Genomic DNA, 25,894 nt, shown 5'->3' with positions numbered 1-25,894 from the left:
AGCACCATATGTCGGAGCACTAACCACAAGGCTATCAGCTTACATTTACATTTACATGTATGCATTGGGCAGACAAGCGACTTACATTGCATTATCCTATACATTTATACATAGGTATGTGCAATCCCCTGGGATCGAACCCACAACCTTGCGTTGTTAACGCAATGCTCTTACCACTGAGCTTCTTTTGAGAGATGTTTCCTTCCATTCACAGCTTTAAGATATTGTATGGGCCTTATTGTCCTTGTTTAATAGCTAAATGAGTACATAATACATTGATATAATAAACCAGAAAAAGCTTTATACTCCCAACATGCTTTATGAATAGATTCCGAATGAACTGAAACTTCAGAGAGAATTTTTGGATTTATCACATGATGTGGGAAATTATTAAATGGGGTTCGATTTTGGCATCGGTGTGGATTTAACATGGAGTAATGATATACTGAGTTATGAAGAGGTTTTTACAGGGAGTCTGCTCAGCTGATCTTTCCACAGGACTGTCCCGTCACCACAGAAACTGCCAGACGACCAATTAAAAATTCCAGCCATGCTCGTCTATCAATGAAAATTAACAACATAATCAACCACAGTGTGGCGATTTACAAAAACAGACACGCAAACTCCAAACAAACAAGTGCAGTCAGTCAACAACGTTCAGTAGTTTTCACTTTAAGGGAAAGGTCAACAACAAATCAAAATTCTGTCACCATTTATTCACTCTTAATTCAAAGCCTATATCAATTTCTTTCTTCTGTCGAACTTCAATGGTATGAATTCGTGTTCATATAATAAAGGTCGATGGGTAACAATATTGTTCGGTTACCAACATTCTTCAAAAAGGGTGAGATGAAAGAATTTTCATTTTGGTTGATCTATCCCTTTAGATGCAGACAACAACATTCAGTCATTTTACAAGGACGGTCACTGTTGTGCAGCTGAAACACTTTTGCACTTTGTTCTTGTGGGACGCTGTAGCATCATTGATTGCTGGAGAGAAAACTCAAGTGGAGGTAGTTAGGTAGTTGTCCTGTTGCTTCCACTGTGAGGTGTATTGGGAGTTTTCCGAAGAGTGCGGTCGGATTAAGCGTCTCGCTTAAGTGCCTGCTTCAGTTCTTCAGTTCCTCAGAAGAACAGCATTCAGCTGCCTTTCTCTTTGAAAATTCTTATAAAAAGTTAACTTTTTGAACTGTAATTAGTTTGAAAAGCGACATTTTTCATTATTAGAAGTGTGATCCAGACAGTATATCTGTTTACCGGAAAAAGAAAACAGACAGATATCGGGGCAGAGGCAAAACTTCAATAACTCATTTTTAATGTAACACTTCTGGGACAAGAGCCTCATATTTTTCAAGGCTACTTCACAGCCTGTTGTAATTCAGAGCATCAAACCTGAAATAGCTTTTCTGCGCATAATTGCAGGTGCTGTGCATTACGTATTAATGAAGGACACAGGACGGGCCGGGCCAAATGAATAACTCACACTGACAAAGTCAGGAAGGACTTAGTGCAAGGCTGTCTGCTTGAGGGAGGCTCTCGTTCCAGCCTGTACTGCGTGTCCTTTGTTGGCACCGGGTTGTAGCATGTAGAAGAAAGGGGGTGCTAGAAAAATGTGTTTGGTGTGCATAATAGAGAATAATTCAGCGAATTAGCTTTTCCTCCCTCCCTTTTGCCTCCCCCTTCTCATCCCCCCTTCTTCATCCTCTTTTGAACAGAGAACAAGGTGATTCTATTCATCCGTTGAGGTAAATGGGACCTCAAGTCGTAAATTAACTTGTTTCACAAACTCTAGAAAATTATAGCCAACCTACAGGGGAAAAAAACATAATAATATGAATAACTGGAACTTTTATGAACATCATAGGTTTGAACAAATTACAGCACTCGTCTATTCACAAATGACAAGCATAATCTAATTCTTTAATTCTGCTGTAATTTGAAGCTGTTGTTTGGGTGCTGATCATGGATCGTTCTTTATTGTTCAGAATTATATTGCTTATACACTGTAACAAAAGATAAATGGAGATGAATGTTCTTTCAAATGATCACAAAAAACAATAAAGAGAGAGCACGTCCTGTGCTTGACCTTATCCTTTTGTCCTTACAAATGAGCGATACATCAGAATCAGAATCAGAAAGAGCTTTATTGCCAAGTATGTTTGCACATACAAGGAATTTGTTTTGGTGACAGGAGCATCCAGTACACAGAAACAGCAACAACAGTACACAGAGACCATAACACAATACATGAGACATGATGCAGACATGGGAACATTTCTATATCTGTCTCTGTTTTATTGTTCCAGCATCTTAAAAGTCAGCATTTTAAGGCATTACAGTAATTGCTCGAAGCTGACGCAAAGGCTGTTCCAAAAAAAGTCGGCATCCTGCATGATCTGTGCTGTCTCAAACCTTATTTTAGTCAGGTTCTAAAGGGCAGTTTTGTGTATCTTTTGCGGTAAAGGGCGATCCCATAATGGATTGCATCAATGGAAAGAAAAACCATTTAAGAAATCAAGATTGTAAGTGTTGAATAATCATATTCCATTTGTTGCAATTCACGTGTTGCATATTGTATATTACTTGTATTAAATGTTCGCTAACTTGCTCAATAGAAAAGTCCATTTGGACATGTCAAATCAAATGAGGGCAATACATCTTAAACCACCTTCTAGGAATTAGATCTTTATGTAACGTGTCTTTAAGGTCACTTGTTTTTTTCATGATTGTAGGGAGTTTAAATGCCCTCATTTGATTTGACATGTCCAAATGGATTTTTCTATTGAGCAAGTTAGCGAACATTTCTTAAATCATTTTTGATGCTTTGAATGGCATTCAGACACACATAATGATTCAAATCCTAAACCCTGCTCATTTCGCAACAGAAATAGTTTATTTTGGAACCAATAAAATGCTAATTATAGGCTTTTGCGTAAACAGATGAGGGATGATTTTTCTATCAGGGCACATGCCAATTCCAGCAGGATTATGGGATTTTGTAGGGGTTGATGTTTTGGTCTGGTAATCTTTTAAGCTCCGGTGGTCATGCCATCTTCCGCACATGCAAACACACGCATTCACATCCACACACACTGGGTTATCATTCTCTTTCCAAACTCAGTCTTGAACTGCAAATATAGACTGATGGGCGTAACAGACAAAGTTTCCTTATCGGCAAACAGCACCCTGCTGTCCGCAACACCTTCTCCTTCTCTGTTTCCTGAAAGACCAATAAAAACATCTGTCTGTCTGTGTGAAATCACCCTGACACCGCCATTTATGTCATTTCTGTAAAGGGAATTAAACGTCATTCGTCTGTTTATTTTGCCCTCTCTATTGCCGTATCGTGAACGTTGTGGCGCGGGGGCTTCTGAAAACAATGACAGACCCACTCTAATTTAGATGGTTTTGTGTAATCCCTAATTGTGAATTATTCCTGCCGCCCGATTCGAGCTCTCTTATCTGCCTTGTCGTTTCAAAATAAAGCAGAGATAAATTTCTTAATCCTGTCAGGTGATAAAGGTCTCAAATCTGCACGGCAGAGACATTTTAAAGGCATTCTATCAATGACGCAGAGACAAACAATAGTCAAATCCCAGAATCAGATTAAAGGCAAAGAATGCTGCAGTTTAACCTCAGTGTAAACCAAGGTTCTATAATTGAGTATTAGTCCATAATACAGCATAATCTGCATTAAAAATGCATACAGTTTGTGGAGAGAGAGAGAGAGAGAGAGAGAGAGAGAGAGAGAGAGGGGTAACCACATTATTCCATTAAGTTCTAATCTAATTCTAGTCAAACTTTAGTGAAGGTGGCACAAACGGGCATCGGAGAGGGAACTGAGTAAACAGACCTCGGTGATGGGGGCCCAGGAGTGAACGGACGGAGGTGGACCCTCGTGGGGAAGTTCTATTGCGAATAGGTGGTGGATCCCAGAAACTTTAGCGGCACCCCTGGGCACAAACTGAAATATCTTCCTTTTCTAAGTTTTTTAGTTGTCATCACTAGGAAGTTTCAAAATGTATCGATGTAGCATTCATGGACCAGCGAACAGAAACTGCTTGAGAATTTCCACCTCAGATGCTTTAATGGCCTTTCTCACATGGCCCAGGTTTGCTATCCTGTGTTCTACTGTGCTCTGCAGCCTTGCACGTTTCTCTCGCTCTAAAGAAGTTTGTGGATGTTGTCAGATTGATTGATGGGGTTGCTGCTGTGTTTCTGCATTGTCTTTCAACTCATTTTTGACAATGTTACATAGGAAGCTAAAGTATTCTGTTCCTCCACCTGCAATACAGTGCTTTTCTTTCTTACCCTTATCACTACCCGTATCTTGGATCCCCCTCTCTCTCTCTCTCCCTCTGTGATGTGTATCAGCAGATCAGCTCTATTAAACATCTGTCATGTATTTCACACCTGTATTCCTCCATAGCTCCATTACATTCCCAGATCATTTAAGGATAAAAAAGCTCTATTTGCATAGTTATTGACAGATAAGAAAGCTTGACAACCACACAGACACGTTTGTCTGCCGGATCAGAATCATATTACTTTCTTTGAAACATTATCTTGTGTATTTGCATGTGTTATGTAAGGGATAATGTACAGGCAGCCGGTTGTTATCGCAGAAATGAGCACCGACAGTGTGATCAGGTTGATGTGTGATCTTGTATCACACTGAAGGGGCTTATTTCGCGATAACAGCCGGCTGCTTGTACATTATCCCGCTTATTACACGGCTGCTTGCCACATGAGAAAAAAACTGGACATAAAATGTGAATTTGAAATATTTTATTAGCTCATTTTTACCGAATGCTGACCTTCCGCGAGGAAAAGCTGTTTAGTTTCGGTTTTAAAGTAAGAAACGACATTCAAACGTCACGAACAGGCAAATTGGTTTAACCATTTGTAAATATAATGTCATATACTGTATGTTATTAAAAGGCATATTTAGAATTATTGTTTGTGTAATATTAAACTGCCCCTCTCAAAATGATTTGCAGCATCCGGGTTACAGGGTGTTATTAGTTTTGAGCAGTTGTTATTTGAAAAGAACAACCCTTGGAATGTCGCGACTGGCCAATCAGAATCAAGCATTCGTAATAAATGGTGTTATATTGTTGACTTCAACGAAATCACCTGATTTTCATATAAATCTAATATAAGATCATAAAATACTACAGGCTATTATGAGAGTTGATTATGCGTTTTAGGGCATTTTATACCTCATCAAATTATAGGTGGATGGGTTCAGTGGAATAACAATCTGAATTGTGGATTTGAGGATTGTCTCTGGTGACCCAAAACAAGTTTCTTGGGGTAAAGTCTTTAGTTTATTTGCTGTAAAAATCTTTGAATGTCTTCTTATTTCAGGGGAATTTATAATCCATTGATCTAACTGTTCTTTAAAACAGTTGCGCACATCCAATCTGAATCCAGGCTTTGCTCAAATTGAACGAGCACAGGGACTCTCTGGGGGCAGATGGACAAACGGCTATTGTGTGCAATTTACTGCGTTATTATTTTTCACTTGGAATATTATTAAGACTCCATTAGCTGCTCTCTATACTGTGAGCTCGGTGCATTTTTAATGCTGTTTTTGTGTTATTAAAAATATATTTTCTTACAGTAAAAATGTTTCTGCTGCACAGAAAAAATAATCACTGTGCCCCTTTTTTGGATCTATGCCAAAATATTTATTACAATGCAAATAAAAACAAAATGCTCTAACTAATTAGGATTTGTATAAAGATAAAAAAGATCTATATGAAAAATAAATTTCATTTTTGCGTCTTGTGCGTGAATTTTTCAAATTTGAGATTGCATCATCTGAAAGCTGAATAAATAAGATTCCAAACCATTTTTCTATGCCACAATGTCCTTTTTATACTCGTTGCCAAGTATGCGGCTTGGAAAAGCCTTGGATTTGAAATTCACTTTTGAAACTCAGGGTTACTTTATGTATTATAGAGTATGTTTTCCAATCTGCAGCTCTGAGGTGGCAACATCTACGTATGTCATACCTTATAAATTATTCATGTCCAATTTAACAAGATTTCTTTGAGGAATGTACCAGCTATGTTAAACAAAGGCGATAAATTACCAGCATATTGTGAGAAAATCACATTTGTCCTCTAAAATCTGGATGTGTTTTGCTACCTATTTTTATTGTATTACCCCAAGACTTTCTGTATCAATTACTGCTGGATAACTAAAATTGAGCATTAGTTTCATAAGAAACAATATGGTTAGTACACCCAAATACAAAAATGTTATTAGTATGCTGTAAAAGTCATATACAGTATACCTTTATATTATATTTATATTATATATTTTAAATTCAGTATTCATTCATTGTAATTATATGGAAGATCAACCAGTATATTTTCGTGATCCAAAATCCTTTCCTTTAAAGTGATAGTTCACCCAAAAATGAAAATTTTGCAATCATTTTCTCACCCTCTTGTCATTTCAAACCTTTATGACTTTCTTTCTTCCGCAGAACACAAAAGAAGATATTTTGAAGAAAGTTGGTAACCGAACAGCACTGGCCCCCATTTACTTCTATTGTATGGACACAAAACCAATGCAAGTGAATGGGTGCCGGTTAACAACATTCTTCAAAATATCTTCTTTTGTGTTCTGCAGAAGAAAGAAAGTCATACAACTTTGAAATGACAAGAGGGTGAGTGAAAGATGACAGAAATTCAAAAAACACTTTAAGTAATACCTATGAGGACCCGCTACTGTAATTGTCTAACCTTGTTTTTCTCCCTGTTTCTTTCTTCTTTGTGTCATTTTCTTCAGCTTGTGAGCTCATGAATCAAGGGATCCTGGCACTGGTGTCGTCTACAGGCTGCGCGGCAGCCAACGCGCTGCAGTCTCTCACGGATGCCATGCACATTCCTCACCTGTTCATCCAGAGGAACGGAGACGGAACGCCGCGTGCCGAGTGTCAGCTCAATCCCAGCCCTGACGGAGAGCGCTACACGCTGGCCGCGCGCCCTCCCGTGCGTCTAAATGATGTGATGATCACACTCATCTCTGAGCTGCGCTGGCACAAGTTTATCGTCTTCTATGACAGCGAGTACGGTGAGTGGCACAGAGGTGTTGTGAACGAATGCAGACTCGCTGGGTGTGTTTTATTTCAAAGGAATCACATCACGTTTTCCTTGATCTTTAGAGATAAAAGAGTTTGATGTACTATGAAAGCATACTGCAACGTCCTCCCAGATCCAAAACATTCATTTCATTTATTGAAACAAAGCTGCAAAATAGCTTTCAACCTGCGTGTCATGATATTCCTTCCTAGGGATTTAAACTTTAGAAACAAGAAGCTGAAGTTTATTGTTATTATTCAATATTATCATGTAAAGGGAGCATTTTTATACTGAAGGTATGACAGGTACAAATGAGACATTTTGGTTAGAGATACAGTAGGTTGTAAAATGGTTGTGATAAAGTTCACTAGCATAACAAGTGAATATCCAGAAAATAATATAAAACAAAACAGCACTGACTGAACTGACACAACCCCTGCTGAACTTGGGACATTTTTAGGCGTCTCGTCTGCTCCCCTCCAGGCAGAGACAGAGGGGCCAGAGCTACACTGAAGTGAAGGGAGACAGTTCCGTGACCAAGACATAATTCATCTTGCATCTTAGTGCAACATTTCACGAGAACTTTTCAGACTAGAAAATAGATTTGGTCGTAAGCAATAAAAAAACAGAACCTTTCTAGAACAAAGGCAACAGCTTTCAGGCTCTTAAGTTTTGAAAATTTGATGCGAGCAGGTGAACTCTGCCTAGCTAAAAGGTAGACTTTGTCAGATGTTAACTAGTTCCGGCATTGTCTTCTTTTGAAAATGCATGAAACGTTCACGATGTAAAACAGACATGGATAACCTCCACATTCAATGGGAATCAGGTTTGGCTATCATAATCCAGAATTCTCTTTTATAGCTCAGCTTTAATGCTTAACAGCGATAGCTAGTCGCTTCAAGATAGGTACCATTTTTAAATTGATCTACCTAAATGATTTTTGACCTGATCCCTTTGTTGCCTTTTTGGAGTCAGACTGGTCATCGCTGTGTGAAATGCCATTGTATGGAAAGCAGAGACACTGAAATCCCTCCAAATGAATTTGATGTTCCACTGAAAAAATAACAGCATACAGGTTTGAAACAAAACAAAAGTTAGTAAATATGTACAGATTTAATTTTTGGATTAACTACAGTATTGCAGTAGAACTGTCCTGTCTTGTAGCACAGACCAAGATTTTCCATTTAAATTAAGCCCAAAACTTACTACTCATTTTAAAATGAACAGAGAAACACATATAATGCAATGTTAAAACAATATTAAATTATTAATTCCCTTAGTATAATTCATTCTGTTATTTGCCATTATTGCAATTGTTTAAATAATTATTATTCATTTTCATCAATTATATTTTCATTTGCTAGTTTATTTATTAAAAATCACATATTTGTTCAATGTTTATGTTAGACAGAATATGAAAGTAAATGATTTTTGACCAGCTTTCCAAACCTCTAATAACCAGCTTGGATCAGCTAAAGCAAAGAACAATGTTCCTTAACAAAGCAATTTGATTCAGGTGGGAACCCAAATTTTGTGTCCAAATCCTGACCTGTACCCTTAGGTTAATACCATCCCAGAACATTCAGTATTTGCTGATAATCACAGTTCTCTATTTCTAGTCCTGTCAGGCAATAAATTGCATTCATGGATTTGAATGACTCCTTTAGAATCTGCTGACGTGACTTTTTGTACCGCATTTGCTGTATACAGTGATAAGGGTTTTATTTATACAGCTGTAAACATACAGTAAAGCTTTAACTGTAATTTGGTTATGCAAGCAGAAGTGTCATGGCTCTTGTTCTCGGGTGTATTGTTCTGTGAAAACAACACAATAAACTTGGAGGTCATGTTGGAGAAGGTCAAACATAAAGCGCGCCCATAAAAATTCTTTGTACTTAATTCCGACACCAATTAACACTTAAACCATAACACCCTCCTCTTCAGTGCTGCAGGCTATAAAACAGGCACTTTTAACAAAGATTTCTTTGATTTATACAACTTCTTTCTCACATTCCAAAATGGCTTCTTATCTTTAAAATAGTCAGCCCAAAGTTTTCTCTTTGCTCTTGGCTCAGGTGAGGTAAACCTCTTTCTTAGCTAACGGGTGAATTAAAAAAATGTGGTCAAAAGGTGACTCACAGCCACAACTGGGCATTTCAGTCCCCCCCCAGTCACGACAAATCTCCCTTGTGGTTCATGAGGTTTACATCTATTTCAGAATAATAGAAGTGCACTGTGCTTTAAACGCCTCTGCCTTTGTGCACATGAGCTAATGCAGGATCTGCTGCTCAATTTGGCTGCAGGCGGGTTTAGACAATGGGCAGAGATGAGTCAGACCACAACACCCCTGGAGCAGACATAGGTTAACATCAGTGATGGGTGGCGGACTTTGAAATGAGGAGACAAAGTCCCCTTTTTGCATTTGGGTTTTTACAATCCAATGCAAAGTTACGGATATTTTACCCGCCTTTGGATTAAAGGCATATGGGAGATAGATGAACGACAATCTATCTACAAGCAATATTCAATTCAGTTCAATTCAAGTTTATTTCTATAGTGTATTGTATCAAATCAGCTGTACAGGTAAGGGTTAACCAAACATACAATAAACAAATACAAATTGAGTTGTGTCATAACAAGTAAATCAATGTCATTTTTATTCTATTAGTTTTGTTTTATTTATCAGATTATTTCCTCATCCTTTTTTGGCTTTTACGATGCACTGCACCCCTTGCCTACTCAGAGCAACCCCCCCCCCCCCCGGTTTCCCCCCCTTTATAGCCAATGTCCCAGAGGTCAGAGAAAAAGCCCAGGCCCTAAACATGATTGATGAGGGTTCAGAGCTATCAGTACTGAACATCACAGCCTCCTAAAAGAATACAGACGCTCTGGATGTGTTTCATGATATGAATGCTTTGAATGGATATGAACTTCTGGGAATGGTAAGAGGCTTCTGGGCGTTTTGACAAAGCCATTTCCTTATAAAATATGCCTACATTTTTTTTTAAAGATGTTGGTTTTAGGCTAGAGAAAAGACATTTGAAGAGAAACTGTAAATGATCTTATAATCTGGTATCATCCATGACAAAGAGAGAAGGTCATTTACTGGAGATAGTCTCAGTTCTTCTAACAGAGGTGCAGATTAAAAACCACAGGATACTCTATGTACTGTACTGTTAAGCATATTTCTCAAAGTAGAAAAACTGATCTTTTCCTAGAAAGTTATGTGTACTTAATTTAATACATTTTATTTCTAACTGGTTCAAACTTGCATTAAAACGTAATTGCTCACTGTGTACTAACAGGGCATAGCAGCTGGCATCGCCCTCACAAGGTCACATGCAGTGCATGCGTTCGCAATCAGTTGCGGAAGTAAGTGTGGTAGTTTTATAATTATCAGTTGTTACAGAGATCTCGAGGGTTTAATCTCAGTTGGATAAGTGAGTCTTTCTCACTTACCTCCTCTCATTTCTCACCCTTGAGCCTTCTGTAAACACCTCCCTCCCAATTTATAAGAACTGCACTAATAAGCTTGAAGCTGGTAAAAAAAGTCTAGAATTTAATTTATAGCGAGTAGCATGAATAAATGGGAAATAGAAACAAATCAAACTGAACTAACCTTACTTCACAAACCTTTACTTCATAACTTAATGGACACTATAAAATGAACTTTACTGACATGGTTTGTTAGGAAGAAGTACATGGTACTCATTTTCTTTTTCGGACAGTGTGTTTAAGGTTGGGCTGCCAACACAATGTAGACAAGAACTGTCAAACATTGCAAAAGCACTACAGCGTCTTTTGCTTCGGGAATAAAGAGCCTTGATTGATCACTCGTAGAATGTAAATGATTTTATATTGAAAAATGACATTAGAAATCGAAAGGAGTTCTTTTAACAACAAAAAGGAGACCTTTTCACAAAATGTCTCTAGAATAATTTATTTGAACAATTTATTAGCATGCCAAGTTCAGTCTTTGTTTAAGTTTGTTTTTTTCTCTGTCAACTCTTCTGCCATAAGTTCACAAACTTCAGTTTGGGAGTGTAATTTTCTTGGCCAGTAATGCTCTCTTGAGTTGCTTTATCATCATGTTTTTGTGTACGACCAACCTCTATAAAATACATCTATAAAGCATCTTACTGTTAGGGACTTTTCATGTTTTGTAATTTATTAACAATAATAAGTTAGCCCTCAGGCTTGTAAACGGTTGTTTAGTTATCAGTTGAATTGATGTTTCAGTTTTAGCTGAGCAGTCTCAGAGTTAACGAGAAACTTTTTTTGTACATAAAACTGATTAATGTCTAATGTCCTCACCACTGTGGAACTATAAAACTATTAATAGCATCTTTAAGCTAAAGCACCACCTGTTCTGAGAATTTCATTTGCTGCCTTGCCTGCGTACAGGCAATTTATCAGGGATGTATGAACGATGAGGAGAGGGAGGTGCACGTTACGCACCTTATTAGATTGGCTCATCAATATTAATTAAGATGTCATTTGTCTGCTGAGTAAGCCTTGCTTTTAGGCAGGTAAGTGGGTACTAGCCGTAGTACTTAACACTTCGCTTAACACTTAACACAAAGGGACCAACTGGCAGAGGCTTCTATTTGATCTTAAAATCATAGCTTTATGTGGGAGATTTTCTGGGCAGGTGTAATATGGGTTGGTGGGGAAATCTAGTCTAGGCCCGCTAGGTCAGATTAAATGATCAGTAAAACACACAATTTATACTGCAATGTAATCTATTCAAATATGCATTATTTCTTTAATGAGACAAGTGAAATATAAAGAGCAGACTTATTGATAGAGTTGTGCAAAAATGCTTTTTGTGTAAAATAATTAGTATTGTGTTGTTTAAAGACATGAATTTCAATTTCATTCATTTGCAGTATTCAAGACCTGAAAACATTGCATCTTTTTTGTTATTTAGGCCAGTTTGTTTTCTGCAAATAAATCAAAATAAAAAGCAGTACTTTCAGTTGGAATTTGTGAGAAATGTTGTCACTGGTCCACAGAATGAAACTTATTTTTTACAATAAACGTGGATTAGGAGCCATTTAAAAATCAATTATTGTTCATGAAACGTAAGACAAGCTAGCCTACACAAAAAACATGGTGTTTGGTGACATCGAAAACTGTGATGATTTATGATATTTAAATAACAACCGTTTTGTTTAGATTACATTTTATTTTAATATTATTTTAAATAATTTATCATGATTTTGACCATCACATGAATTATGAGGATTTATGAAAGCAATATGTTTTGATTTTGAGTGATCTGGATGTGATGGGTCCTCTGAACCCCTATGGTCTCTGCTGAAGCTGCAGTGGTTAATATTAAAGTGTCGCTCTCATGTCAGAACATTGGGTGTAATAATAAAGCTTGTGTCATAAGTTCCTGCTTTTGAACAAGAGGATGATGAACTATTTTAAATTGGCTTCTCAGGAACAGAAGAGCACATATATAACTGAGAGCGTGAAACATGTGGCCTTGTTTCAGATTCAGACCGTGTCTCTGGTAGCTCATGTCAGGGACGATTAAATGAGCAACAGTCTCTTTGATCCCGTGTAGATTTTGAAACGCCGTCACGTGGAACCAATCAACAGTGTGTCAAGCCATCCCTCTCTTATTTAATAGAAGATGAGTATTCTGTCTAAGTCTTTCCAGGAAGAACGCTCCCTGGTCTGCATGAGCAATACTCCCACCCCGGCCCCCTGGCTCTCTGTACGACAGGGCAGTGGGTTGAGATGCAAGCACAGAATCATAAAAAGAACATACACATGAAATTATTTTACCATCTCCTAGCAACAATCTAGATGCTTTTGTAGTGGATGAAACGATGAGCTTTCATAACTCCTAACTCTTTGTAGAACCAATTAAAAAGATCTTTGGAAAGGGTTTGACGGTGACCCCTAATGCAAAGAGGAAGCCGCCTGTGATCTTTAATCACAACGTGCTTTTCTGTAATGTAGATGCATTATGAAACACCAAGTTATATATGTATGTTATGAAATACTGCAGCTGTGTACTTGAGCCGTTTCCTTATATTCTGTTTATGATGTCATGTTACATGTTAAGATGTTTCTACAGTTGTTGTTTGATCTAGACTTGATTTATTTAAATCAAGCTGCTTTTATCCAATAATGGAAGCATATATAAGTGTGTGTTTGTATGTGTGTCTTAAAGGCTCGTACATCAGTAAAGAAGAATTATTGGATGTTCATGGATTTGACTAGTGTAAATCAGCATGCGGTTTATAAATGATCCATGGGTTATTGAACATGTTATTAAGCATTTACCAGCTTATTATTTTCTTTCCTGAAGAGAGAGAATAAATTTAAGGGCACAGTTTGGCAGTTTTAAAGTAAATTACCACATTTGATTAATCCCAGATTCATTTTCTGGAGTTAACCCATCAATTTATAGCACTGCCGAGTGACATACCATTACCTGCTGCTCGACTGCATAGCACTAAAGCTAAATCTGACTATGTTCTTCAGATCACGTTGTTAATATAGTGAGCACAGTTTAGTCCTGCACTGTCAAATATGTTTTCTGAAAGGAACTGGACATGATTTTATGCCAAAAAACCAACATTCCCTTTGCAACGTAATGCTCATCTCTTTATGGAACTACAGTAATACATTCTTCATTATACCCTGAGGAATTGAATCTGTTTGTTAGTCATTTATCCATCTAATGATTTGTTCATTTTCGACATGTTGTTCTTTCATCATGGATGAAACGGAAGTGTGTTTTTCTCAATCATTTTCAATAATGTTTTGTTTTCCATATTGCGCGTGTTTACCTGCGAAAATGCATCAAGATGACCTGTAGGCTTTTGGATTATTGAGAATAATGAGAATTTGAAAACAAAAAACAATATTGGCCTACTAACATCATTGCCAATAATGCTGAAAGGGTTTTCATTAGTGTATTGTAGACCCACTTGTATTTCATTTGTTTGCTAATGCGCTCTGCTTGGGCTTTCGTATCTGTTAAGTTGTTCGGAGAAAACAGTACAGGTCATTGAGGGGCAAGTAATCTCTTTTGAAGCGAGTGTTTTGATGGTAAGTTTTCAGTTGTCATGGAAACAGTTTGTAGCCTGTAGCATTCAGTCTGCTCGCAAGATGAGTTGCAGTCATGAATATCAAGCGCATATGGAGCCCCTTTAGTGACATGGGGTGGAAAAAATATGAGAGGGAAGAGAAAATATATTTTTAAAGGTTTTGCGTTATCTCGCAAAACTTTTGCGTTCTCTCGCAAAACTTTTGCGTTCTCTCGCAAACATATTTGCGTTATCTCGCAAAACATTCAAACGTCCTGTTGTCCGTACATTAACAATGGAGCGGTTCAGAGTAGATTCCCGGACCAATAACTCGTGAGCTAAACGTTGTTATAACACAAATAACACATAATTCCTTAGACAATGATCTACAACCTAGTCTTCCTCAAAACGAGAATATAAATTGATCTCTATATGAGCAGGCGACATGGACAAGTCCAAAGAAACCGTCTGCAAAGTGACTGTAAATCCGAAAAGCGTTACTACAAAAATAGTCATTAATAACTTAAATGTTACACACTGTGGTCTCACCAAATTCAGTTTACACATTAATGCTCTCCTGCTGAATTTAAACTGGTTTTAGTTATACTACAGTATGTAGCACTGAAGTTAATGACTATTTTTCATAGCCTAATGATCTTCGGGTTTTGCACTTTACAGACTATCCCTTCGGTCTTGTCTCAGTCGGCTCCCACCTGAGATCAATACAAGGCTCGATTTGTGGGAAATAAAGTTCAAATTCATTGTTTACGTTACATAGAATGAGGTGTCATTTGTGTTATAAGAACGTTTAGCTCACGAGTTATTGTTCCGGGAATCTGCGACTATAGACCAATGTTTATGTACGGAACTAGTCTGAAATTCTGCCAGCGGGACATTAAACATGAAGTGTTCAAAATGTTTTGCGAGATAACACAAATATGTTTGCGAGAGAACGCAAAAGTTTTGCGAGATAACGCAAAACCTTTAAAAAAATATTTTCTCTTCCCGCTCATATTTTTTCCACCCCATATCTCTAAAGGGGCTCCGTAAACCCATGCTCACACGTGCAAACAAACTTATAAAGTGTTTGATCATTCAATTTATTATCTCAGACTTTATGTGACCATATGTGATTTTGGAAAATGAAGTATTTATGTGTCTGTGTGATTGAATTAAAGAGAAACCGCGGGAAAAAGACAGTAATATACATTAGAATTTCACAGTACTTTATCAAATGAAAGGACAGTGGTTATGCGCTTTTCATTTTCACATAGAACTAGAAAAAATATTTTGCAAAATGTATATGAATCCAAACTGTTATACCGGTGCTATTTGCAAATTTATTGTAGTTCGCTTTTGGGATGATGCTAATAACAGGCAGACAAATTTACTGTAGCAGATTTGAGCTGAAACACAATTTTTATTTTGAGTTTCTACTGAAGTGTCTCATTAAAGGGATAGTTAACCAGAAATAAAGATTCTGTCATCATTTATTCACCCTCACTGTATGTGGATCAAAACCTGTATGACTCTTTCTTCTGTGAAACGCATAAGTAGATGTTTTGGGAAATGTCTCAGTAGTTTTTTGGCCTTAAAATGGAAGCCAATTGGGTTCAGTGTTTTTTAAAATATCTTATTTTTTGTTCTGCAGAAGAATGAATGTTACACAGGTTTGGAATGACAAAAGAATTTTCGTTTTTGGCTGAACTGTCCCCTACTGTTTAGCTGATACTATTCAAAAGTTTACATTTAAAATCCCAGTGACCCGGAAGTTGCGATCGTTGTTACAGTCCTTGCCTATTATGACACATTTCCGAGTGAAAAGGAATTAGTGGGCGCGGCTTGCGTTTTTCACTGCGAAATGATTGGATGTGTAAAAACAGCTGGTGCATTGATTTTGAAATGAAACTGGCAGCAGACTGACAGTTGAAGGGGAGGAGTTAACGGATGCTCCGGCCAATCTGTCCAATTTACGTCATTTGAGATGGATAGACATTTCCGACAAGTGCATTTTCAGATTTTAACTGAAGATTGTGAGGGTACATGAATTTTAAAAAGAAAATGACCCACATTGATAAGCTATTTACTATAAACGCTGAAATATTTCATGAAAAAATAAGAATTGTCATTTTTAATTTCACTGGGACTTTAAAAACATGAATTGACCAAGTGTAAAACAAAACTGTTTTAAAAAACAGTTTTGTATCCACAGTTTTTCTTTTTACATGAAAGTGGCTACTGTCTTTGAGCAACCTCTCCAGACTGATACTGAAAAGCTGTTTTAAATGTAGATTCTGCCCTGTTGTCAACTGAAGCAAAATTAGCTGTCAAAACACCGTGAAATCTGCAGATGGGCTAAACATTTTCTGCTCATGAGGAGTTTTATCAGACATGTACTGTTTAGTTCCTTTAAGTTGACAGGCCCTGGATACTGAAAAAATTATGAAAAAAGTATAAAAGAAAAAATATAAAGTTGTCTCTATGTATATAGCTGCTCGTAAACATAGATTGTCATTGGGATAGAACAGATCTATGTTCATTATTGAAAAATTTATAAAATATTTTTTTGGGGGGGGTTGTGAGGTATTTTGACCCTGATGGGAGTTCAGTCTTCAGCTCACAGGGAGGTTGAGTGATATTTAGCCAGTAGCACTGAAGCTACGTTCTCCATTTCACCCTGTTATTGTCGCAAGGGCACTTTAGCATTCTCTTAAACTGTCAAATGTATATGTTGTGGCTTCTACACAACTGACAGCTGCTGTACATGATTGTGTTAAATGACGAGTTCTCAATTGTAGTGGATATTCTGTGTTCACTGCACATCTAGTGAAGCTAACGACGCTAAATGCAGCGCTAATCTATGAGCTGCATCTTAAATTGACCTGTTAGCGTTGAGCTTCTCCAAAAAACTATACTCTATACTGTCATCTTTTCCATACTATTCTTTTCTGGTTTTGACATGTCAGTGGTTAGTAATAACATACATTAACAGCTCAAATAGTGGAGAGAGGAATAAAAAACGTGGCTGCATAAAAGTGACGAAGGTTTAACGTACATAGATTACATTTATGTAATGCAACAGCTACAATGGATCTTATTTTTAGTCATAGAGAAGATGGTTCTTCTCTGTGTCCTTTCTGTAAAAAAGGCTGGTTTAAAAGTTTCATGAGGCCCTACAAGACGATTAAGCCATCAAACAGCCTTCTCGCGACGTGACAGTCGTGATGTGACAAGGGGCAAGAAAACAGGATTCTGTCTCCCAGGCTCTTTGCCTTTTTCATCGTCCTCAACTGTCCTTGTGTCGCTGCCTCGCGCTGAATGGCACTATTGTTCCTCTGAGGCCAATCTCCAGCAGCTAACAGAGGCAGTCTTGAATATTTAAAGACATAGTTCACCCAAAGATGAAAATTCTGTCATCATTTACTCTGCCTCTTGTTATTCCTAAAATATATTATTTTTATTCTTTAGTAGAATGTTTGCACTGGTTCCTTTTCTCACAGTGATAGTGAATGGTGTTTATATGTATTCAGTGATATTTGGCGTCACTGCTGGCAAAATTACTTGAGTGGAACTTTTTATGGAGCCTTTGTCAATCACAAAAATGATTATTTATTGTTACTGTAAGTAAATGATGACAGAACTTTATATTTGATAGAACTGTCACCTTTTAAACATAAATTCTGCAATGGCGAGTTACAGATGAAAATCATTCTTGAATACTATTCATCTTAAATACTGTTGCATAATTTTGGATACTGTCAAGCTATCTCTTTTGTTCTCTCTCATTCAGATGTGCGTGGCCTACGGGGCTTTATGGACCAGGCATCTCGAATGGGTTTGGACGTGTCTCTACAGCAGGTTGACCGGAACGTGACCATGGTCTTCTCCACCCTCTTCAGCACCATGAGGATGGAGGAGCTCAATCGCTACCGAGACACGCTCAGGCGGGCTATCCTGTTGCTTAGTCCCCGCACTGCCCAGGTTTTCATCCACCAGGTAAGGGTTGCCATGACAACAGCTCAATGCAGGTATAGCAGGTTTTGGACAGCATTTTAATATTAAGTTGAACACGTTGTATTAGGTTATAGAAACACACCTATTCCAGAGTTTTAGAGAGTTAATGTGTTTGCATGTGTGTTTCTGTCTACTTTGTATTTTATGATATTTTTAAAAGTAAGGTTCATCTGAAAAATAATCTTTGGGGACGTCGCTCGAAAATAAATAATGTTTTTATTAAATCAACTTTTTTCATCTAAATACATTACACGTACAAGCATGGGTTTGAAGTTAAGACAGCCAAGAACTGAAAGATAGCTAAATTAGACAGCTACGGTGCATGTGGTTTATCATGTCTATGACATTTAGCATTGTTTGTTGGTAAAAAAAACACGTTTTGAACAAAGCTTTCGGCAGGAAGGCACATGGACTGTTGTGCCAAATGGGCTGGAAAATAACTAAAGTGGCTCATCCTGTACATTTCATTTTGTGGAGCTGTAATCTCAGTACAATGATCTAAACGCTTGATGATTGAAGAAGCAGTGAATGGTGTTGAAATTAGCTGCCTAAACTCAATTGCTTTTTGTGCATTCCACCCAACACTCCTGTCTGCAGTTACAGTATTAACATTCCTGTTCCCAAATGCATTGTATTGAAGGGAGTGTGAAGTATTTGCAAAAGCTGTGATTTAGGGATGAAGGGCAGTGTTAGTATTTGGGAGGTTGTTGGTTTGAATCCTGATTACCACATTAAGTGGCAGGTGCGGTTTATATCTAAACCCCTCACACTGCAGTGGTCACTGCCACGAGGTCCTTAAGCAAGAGACTTAACCAGAAGATTTTTCCAGCTATTACAAGTGCCAAATGTCTGGAGACCCTTTAAGACAGTTTTATTACTGCAGAATGTTATTTTGTGATTATACCCAGTGTTGGGTAAGTTACTCTGAAAAAGTAATTAATTACTAGTTACTAATTACATATTCGATAATGTAATTAGATTACTGTACAAGTTACTCTCTTCGAAAAGTATTTAATTACTTATTACTAATTACTTTCTATATCCTACATCAACCTTGATGAGTTAAGTGATTCAAGGATAGACACGAAACAGCTCTTTTAATTCATTCAAATAAATCATATAAAACTACATAAAGTAGTATTATTAATTACAAATGTGAGAATTATACATTAAAGCACGGATTTTAAAGTTAGACTTTGAATTTTGATGTCAATTCCTCTTCTGCACACACACATATTACACAAAGTATTTAGTTTAATTACATCAGATGTAACTGTAATTAAATTACAGAAAAAATAAGAGTAATCCCTTACTTTACTTTTTCAAGGGAAAAGTAATTAAATTACAGTAACTAATTACTTAGTAACTAGTTACACCCAACACTGATTATACCTATGTAGTAATGCATGTGTATACACGATTTAAGGTTCAAAACCGCTGTATTTTCCACATACCGTCCATGTTTGTATCTCCTCTTTGCCCCACCTCTGTGAAACGCTTGGATTTTTAACAAAGCTCATCGCTCTGAAAAGTGAGGTGTGCTATGATTGGCCAGTTAACCAGTGCGTAGTGATTGGTCGAATACTGCAAGCGTGTGACGGAAATGTAACGCTTATTACTATACTGTATTTGGAACATCAGGTTCCAAAGCAATTGTACCGACAGGCAATTGTACTGACAGAATGCATCTTTTGTTCCGACAGTTTAATTTTTGCAATTTTACGTGCCTAATACATGCATGGACAACTTATAACACACCAAAGACACAGAAAAACACGTGTTCACGCCATATGACCCCTTTAACATTTTGAACTTAATTTGTTCCAAATTCCAAATTGTTTTTTATTTGCAGAAAATTGAAATGTGACAAACTGGTCAAAAATACAAAAAGATGCAATGTTCTCAGTCTTGAATACTGCTAAGAAAAACTTTTATAATCATTTGAAACAACATAATACTAATATTTATTATATGTATTTTAGGATCATTTCAAAAATGAAGATTTGATTTAAAATGTGATTTTTTTTAACGGGTCTTGCCATTCTCACCATCTTTCACATTGCTGTTGGCTGTCTTTATGCACTCTAAAAATGTTGTTTTAAAAACAACACAATCTGTGTTGTTTCTGGTAGAACACAAAAAATGTGTATAGTTAAGGACAACACATTTTGTGTTAGTTTTAACTTCTTATTTATTTAGCACAAAATCGACACAAAATGACAAATAATGTGTTAAATAGCATAAAACAATGTGTTAATAAATAACACGTCATTTCGGAAGGATCAGGGATGGAATGGGCGCAATACATGTTGATTTGCTGATTAAACTAAAACTGGAGCTGTATATATTGAATAGTTATATATAATGTGTTATATATATATATAGTTATATATAATCAGATTTTGAGCTGGATTTGAATTGACTGACAAAAATCATAACGTGAAAATTCCCACTAATCTAAATCTTCACCTGCTGATTACTTTTTACACCTCTTATAAATCCTTGCTTAAACTTTTGCAATTCAGCAAATCAGAAATGTGTGTGTGTGTGTCTCCGTGCACACGTTGTTGTAGTGAGATGGAATCTGGGGTCAGTTTGGCCAGTGATATCGCCCCCATGTGCTCCTGGTGATTAGCAGTGTGACAGCTAGGAGATAGAGTTCTCTAGAAGAAGCAAAGCATTCTGTGAGTTCTTCAAAAAAGTCTAAATGGAACTCCATGTTGTGAAGGGGATGAGTTTGTCATGCCTTCTTTCTCTTGTTCTAAGCCCTGTAGTAATTCACTTTTATCTGAATAACCTTGTTTGTTTGTGGATGTCTTGTATATGTGTGTATTTCCTCCATGATTTGCTGCTCTGAGACACGGTCAGATAACTGGGTTCAGAGAAAGCTGCTTTCTGGTTTTTTTTAGTGTGCTCTGATTCTTCTACGGCTTTCAGTGTGATTCGCACAGCCATTACCACTGATGTGCATTAGGCCGAGTGTATCCGCATGCCAGAAGCTAGACGGGAGAAGAACAGCAAGGACACAAGGTACATTCATAGCGCTACCATTTAATAGCCATCCACTTGTGTGTGTACTGAGCTCGGGCACAAACTTTCTAAGATTGACCGGCAACTGGATGAAAATATCCAAATCTGAGCAAAACAGTCTCAGGGACTGCAAATATATACTCACACCGAGATGCATCTGTTGTCCGAGACCCCGTTCATCCCAGAGAGCCAGAAGCCCATTAGTTGGATGTAGCCGAATGACTCTGGTTCAACCTGAGTCTGTCTATTTTGGTACACAGTCTAAGCTGCTTAATGAAGGATAAATCAGCAAACAACAGGCATGTTATACTAATTGTTATCTTCCAATTAAAAATCTTTTTTTGTAGTTACTGGTTTCTGTAACATGATAACAAAGGAAGGTTTTTTGTTTTTTAGCTTTATTTATTGGTGTTAAAGCGGCCCTAACACACACGGTTTCTGCCAATCTCATATTAATCTTGAGTACCTATAGAAGAGTAGTATTGCATACTTAGTATCTTCGAAGAGTATTTAGTTTGATCACATTTATAAAAGATAGATACAGGTGTACGATTATTTCTGAAAGCATACGGCGCGTGCGGGGGGGAGGGGTAGGCTGAACTAAAGTACGTGTGCACCCATTGCCAACAAAACACACATCAGTTTCACTCACCGCATGTGGTTCATGTCCGGCATCATTTAGCGCTGGGACGCCTCCATATATCAGTTTCAAACGATCTCCAAATCCAGCGTTATGTCCACCGTTTATATAACGTTCATCACCCAAATGCAGTGAACAAACAAACACCTGAACTTCGCGAACGTATGCTCTCTCTCTCTCTCTGTCACACAAGTGAAAGTGACGTCTGCGCATGCTCCTTTTCCTGCTCTCCTTGCTGCCGCGTGGGTGTGTTGCGTGTTTTTCCGGGAGAATTGTCCAATAAGGGACTAAGAAAAATTGTTACGAAACAGTTTTATATGTTCGAAAAAAACTTTCCGAAACCTGTACGATCGCTGGGGGAGTGTATCGAGCACAGAAATACTACGTAATACGCCCAACTCGTTTTTGACAAGTTGACCATGTTAAGCATGAGAAGACAGCACGTTCAACATTGTAAAGAAGTCAGAATGCATGACACACCATTGCACCACCCCTTTAAAGCTTGGTGGACTGAACTGGAGATAGATAAGCAATGAAGAAAAATATGTAGCTGTTTGACAGTTTCATCAGACTCAAAGGCTGCTGTTGGCCCTGAAGGAGCTTTCGCACACACTTCTGTTTTATATTTCAAGTCCTTTGTGGTGTTGAACAGGGGCTGCTGCATTACATTAGGTTATGAAGTGAATATGCAAACAGAAAAGGCAGATTTTTAGCATTGCTTGCTAATTCAAACATCCCTAATATTTTTTAAATCTTATCTACTATAATACATAACTTAAGCTTTAATATACCCTTTTGTTTTGGATTTTTTTATTAATCATTAACCCTGCATTGTCATCAAGTAACTTGCGTCATACTGTTTGTGTAGCAACATCAGTTGTGCTTCTGTTCTTGCAACCTGTGTGGTGTGGTGTGGTGTCCTATTGCTTTTCAAAGCGAACTGAATCACTTTATGCTGCATCATAAAATGGGTGGATTGAAGCTAGGAGGACATGCAAATGTATAAAGAAATGTATATGTTTGCACAATTATATTTTTGACAAAAGTAATTTCAAACATTTAAAGTCACCATGCAATCAAACAGGAAAATTGGAGGTAGGACTATACTGACTGTCCAATGGCCAGGCATTTTTAACCCTCCCCAGGGAAAAATAAAGCCCCACCCTTCATTTTTTTCTGATTTCAGAGGCCGTTTCATTCGGATACATGTCACGATACGGAAAAGAAGTCAAGCGCAACTTCCGTTTAATGGTGACTTTAAGCACACTTCTTGAGATTTATGTTTAAGATAAATACAAAGATTTCTGTCAAGCATTTTCAAACTTTTAACAGGTACTGTAGCCTATGTTGAACTAAGTAGTTGAGTCATAAATGTAAAACTAACCCTAGCCCATATTACTGTAATTACATGTAGTTACCAGTAATTTTACTGTAAGTGCACATACTGTAATATCACCCTGGCAGCCGGCCATACTAAATACATTACCGGACAAAAGATTATTATTATATTACTGTATATGCACAGCTAAGATTATTATTATATAGATTTTTCATGATATTATTATCTTTACTACTAAACTACTAAAGATCATTTGTGGACATCACAATTGGACTCATAGCCTATCATTTTGATGTTATGCCATAGCTACAGTAAGTGGTTTTCCTTCTCCTCTATGCACACACACACACACATACCTCAACCACTTTCCATCTTTCAGCGGCAGATCTAATGAGATGCTATAGATAATTACCCATGTCCAGTTTTGTTTCAAGGATTCAAATATTAAAATGCCAATAAACGCTTCTGACGTGCTGATTAAAATGGGAGGGTTGGGAGGAATCCAATTAAACGTTCACAGAATGCCAGCAAGTGAAAGTCCCATGAATTGTTCACTGTTTTCCTCACGTGCATTAGGAACTCCTTGGAGGGCAGCCTTTTGTTTGATTTTTCTGTTCATCTAAGCCGATTGTTTATCCCTGCAGATTCTTCTGCACATTTAATTTCCGATGTAAGAAAGTCTCTGCAGAAATAATATTCAGAAAACAAATGACATACTTATATGCTGATGCAATGAGAAATAAAACTTTACGACTGCTTAAATGAAAGTAATATTGCCTTAAAATCATATTCTCATCCTTTGTGCATGCGTGGGTGTGTGTCTGCTGGACTTTATTAATGAAAACATATACAAACCAGAAGTGAAATGTAATTTTAGCCCTCAGTTTACTGGACCTTGACAGAATTCAGCTGGCTATTCAGGAAACCTAATGATTTTTTTGTTGTTGATTTGTTCTTAGACTCCAAGATGACATCTATGGTAATTCAATTCTGCATTCTGCTGTAGCACCATTCAAATAAAAGACTGTGATAACATTGCAATTTCATAGGAAAGGCTTGGCATGGAAAAGCATGGCAGTTTGTTTATTTGTAATGACATTTCTACATTAAAACATTCAGATGTCAAGTTTCAGCTTGAAAGTTCTTTCATTATATGAATCTATATTGCGCTGCTCTATTCGCTGTGATGTTGATTGCTGTACATATACCTTTTACAGTCACATATTCAGAAATAAAAGTGATCATTTTCAGGCGTCTGCTTGCGTATGTCTGGACCCTGGCAGATACCTTGTTTATTTAGCTCAACTGTTTCGGTTGTCAGTCAACACTGTACATATTTGGTCTTTACTTTGACCTTTTCACAGATGGCAAGACAAGAGATGGGAATTGTGAGGAATTTAATGAGTCTGGTTCTGGTTGCGAAGGCACTTAACGGTTGTTTCATTTTTAAAGGCGGGGTAACCCTTTTCCGAATTTCGCTTTAGACAACTGAGTCGGGCCGAGTACCAAAACAACCAATCAGCAGTAAGGTGCACAGGACGGACATTAGCTGAGCTGAGCGCTGACGAAAGCGAAAGATGGGGGTAGGAGTGTCGTTTTTTTGGTGATTTGAACATCAACAACGGCTAAGAGAAATCAGACACCCCGCTTTTAATGTACTAAAAGTCATTGTTATGAACAGTGAGTCAGTAATTGCCCTACGCTAACGCGCTGGTTTTCATTTTTACTTGCGCATCAGTGTCTGCGTCGACAGGCAATGACTACTAGGCGTCAGTGTCCATGGCGTGTTGCTTGTGTAACCAAGACAAGAGCCGAAGAAGAAGCAGCTCGTTGTGTACGCTGTCTGAAAAGCATTAGCAGTGATAGCGGCAAGTAAACAGTCACTTTTGTTGCAGCTTGAGATGTTAAATACAGAAGAACTATCATTTACTTAGATAAATCAATGAACATGACGCTATGGCAGAGTTTTTTATCTTAGGGAGGGGCAGAGCTGGGCGATATATCGTGCAATTCTGATGCTCAGTTTCCTCAATGAATTACGGTTAAATGCCGCAACATCCGAAAGCCTACTGGCATCCGAAACATACTGGCAGAAAAGGAAACAGGAAACTATGACAACACGTTGCACTCGCACACCTGTTAAACAAATATAATTTTTTTGTCTTACTGTTTCAAAACGTTTAAAAATCACTAAACACTTGTAAACCTATTTACTACATATGCCTGCTAAGATAAAAATAAGCGTGGCACAAATTGAAAACTGTTAACATTTAAACACCACATATTTGATTGAATGTGCAGCTGTTGCCGTTTATTCAAATAACATGCAAAGAATTGTGGGTTATCTCTAGCAATGAAGGATACAGCTCATGTATCCTCCGAATTCCTGTCAAAGAAGGTCGCATTTGAAGGGTGCCTCCGGAGTGTCCTACCTGATTTTATGAAACGAGACAGCCTCGATGACGTAGCAGCCTTCGAATGAGACCTCTGGAGGACGCAGCCTTCCGAAACGAGACACAGCCATAATCAATACCTAGACGCCGCATTGGCCGCTTTGCTCCGCTGCTGCGATACGTCAACGGCGCCGCCATATTAGTGAGGGCAACAGTGCACTAAAAGCCCACTGAACCCGATGGGAGAGCTGCGCGTTTTCGGCATTAAAAGCACAATCACGTTTACATTTCTAAACATATTTCAATGGTTTATGATGTACGTAGAGTAC

At 37.6% G+C, this 25,894-nt stretch overlaps 1 protein-coding gene across 6 annotated transcripts in view; it reads left to right on the top strand.

The window, feature by feature from the left end:
• grid1a (glutamate receptor, ionotropic, delta 1a) overlaps positions 1–25,894 on the top strand; it is a 241,885-nt gene that overhangs the window by 154,162 nt on the left and 61,829 nt on the right. For 5 of the 6 annotated variants that reach the window (XM_057343319.1, XM_057343318.1, XM_057343320.1 and 2 more), the window contains exons 3-4: positions 6,805–7,089; positions 17,940–18,145. In XM_057343319.1, the coding sequence (XP_057199302.1) occupies positions 6,805–7,089; positions 17,940–18,145 (491 nt within the window). Of the gene's footprint in view, positions 1–6,639; positions 6,683–6,804; positions 7,090–17,939; positions 18,146–25,894 lie in introns of those variants that run through there. The other variant, XM_057343321.1, reaches the window with a different exon arrangement.

The sequence above is a fragment of the Triplophysa rosa genome, linkage group LG10 (assembly GCF_024868665.1).
Source record: "Triplophysa rosa linkage group LG10, Trosa_1v2, whole genome shotgun sequence".
Classification (NCBI taxonomy): Eukaryota; Metazoa; Chordata; class Actinopteri; order Cypriniformes; family Nemacheilidae; genus Triplophysa; species Triplophysa rosa.
Note: the sequence above shows the minus strand (reverse complement) of the source record. Positions and strands in the feature narration are given on the sequence as shown.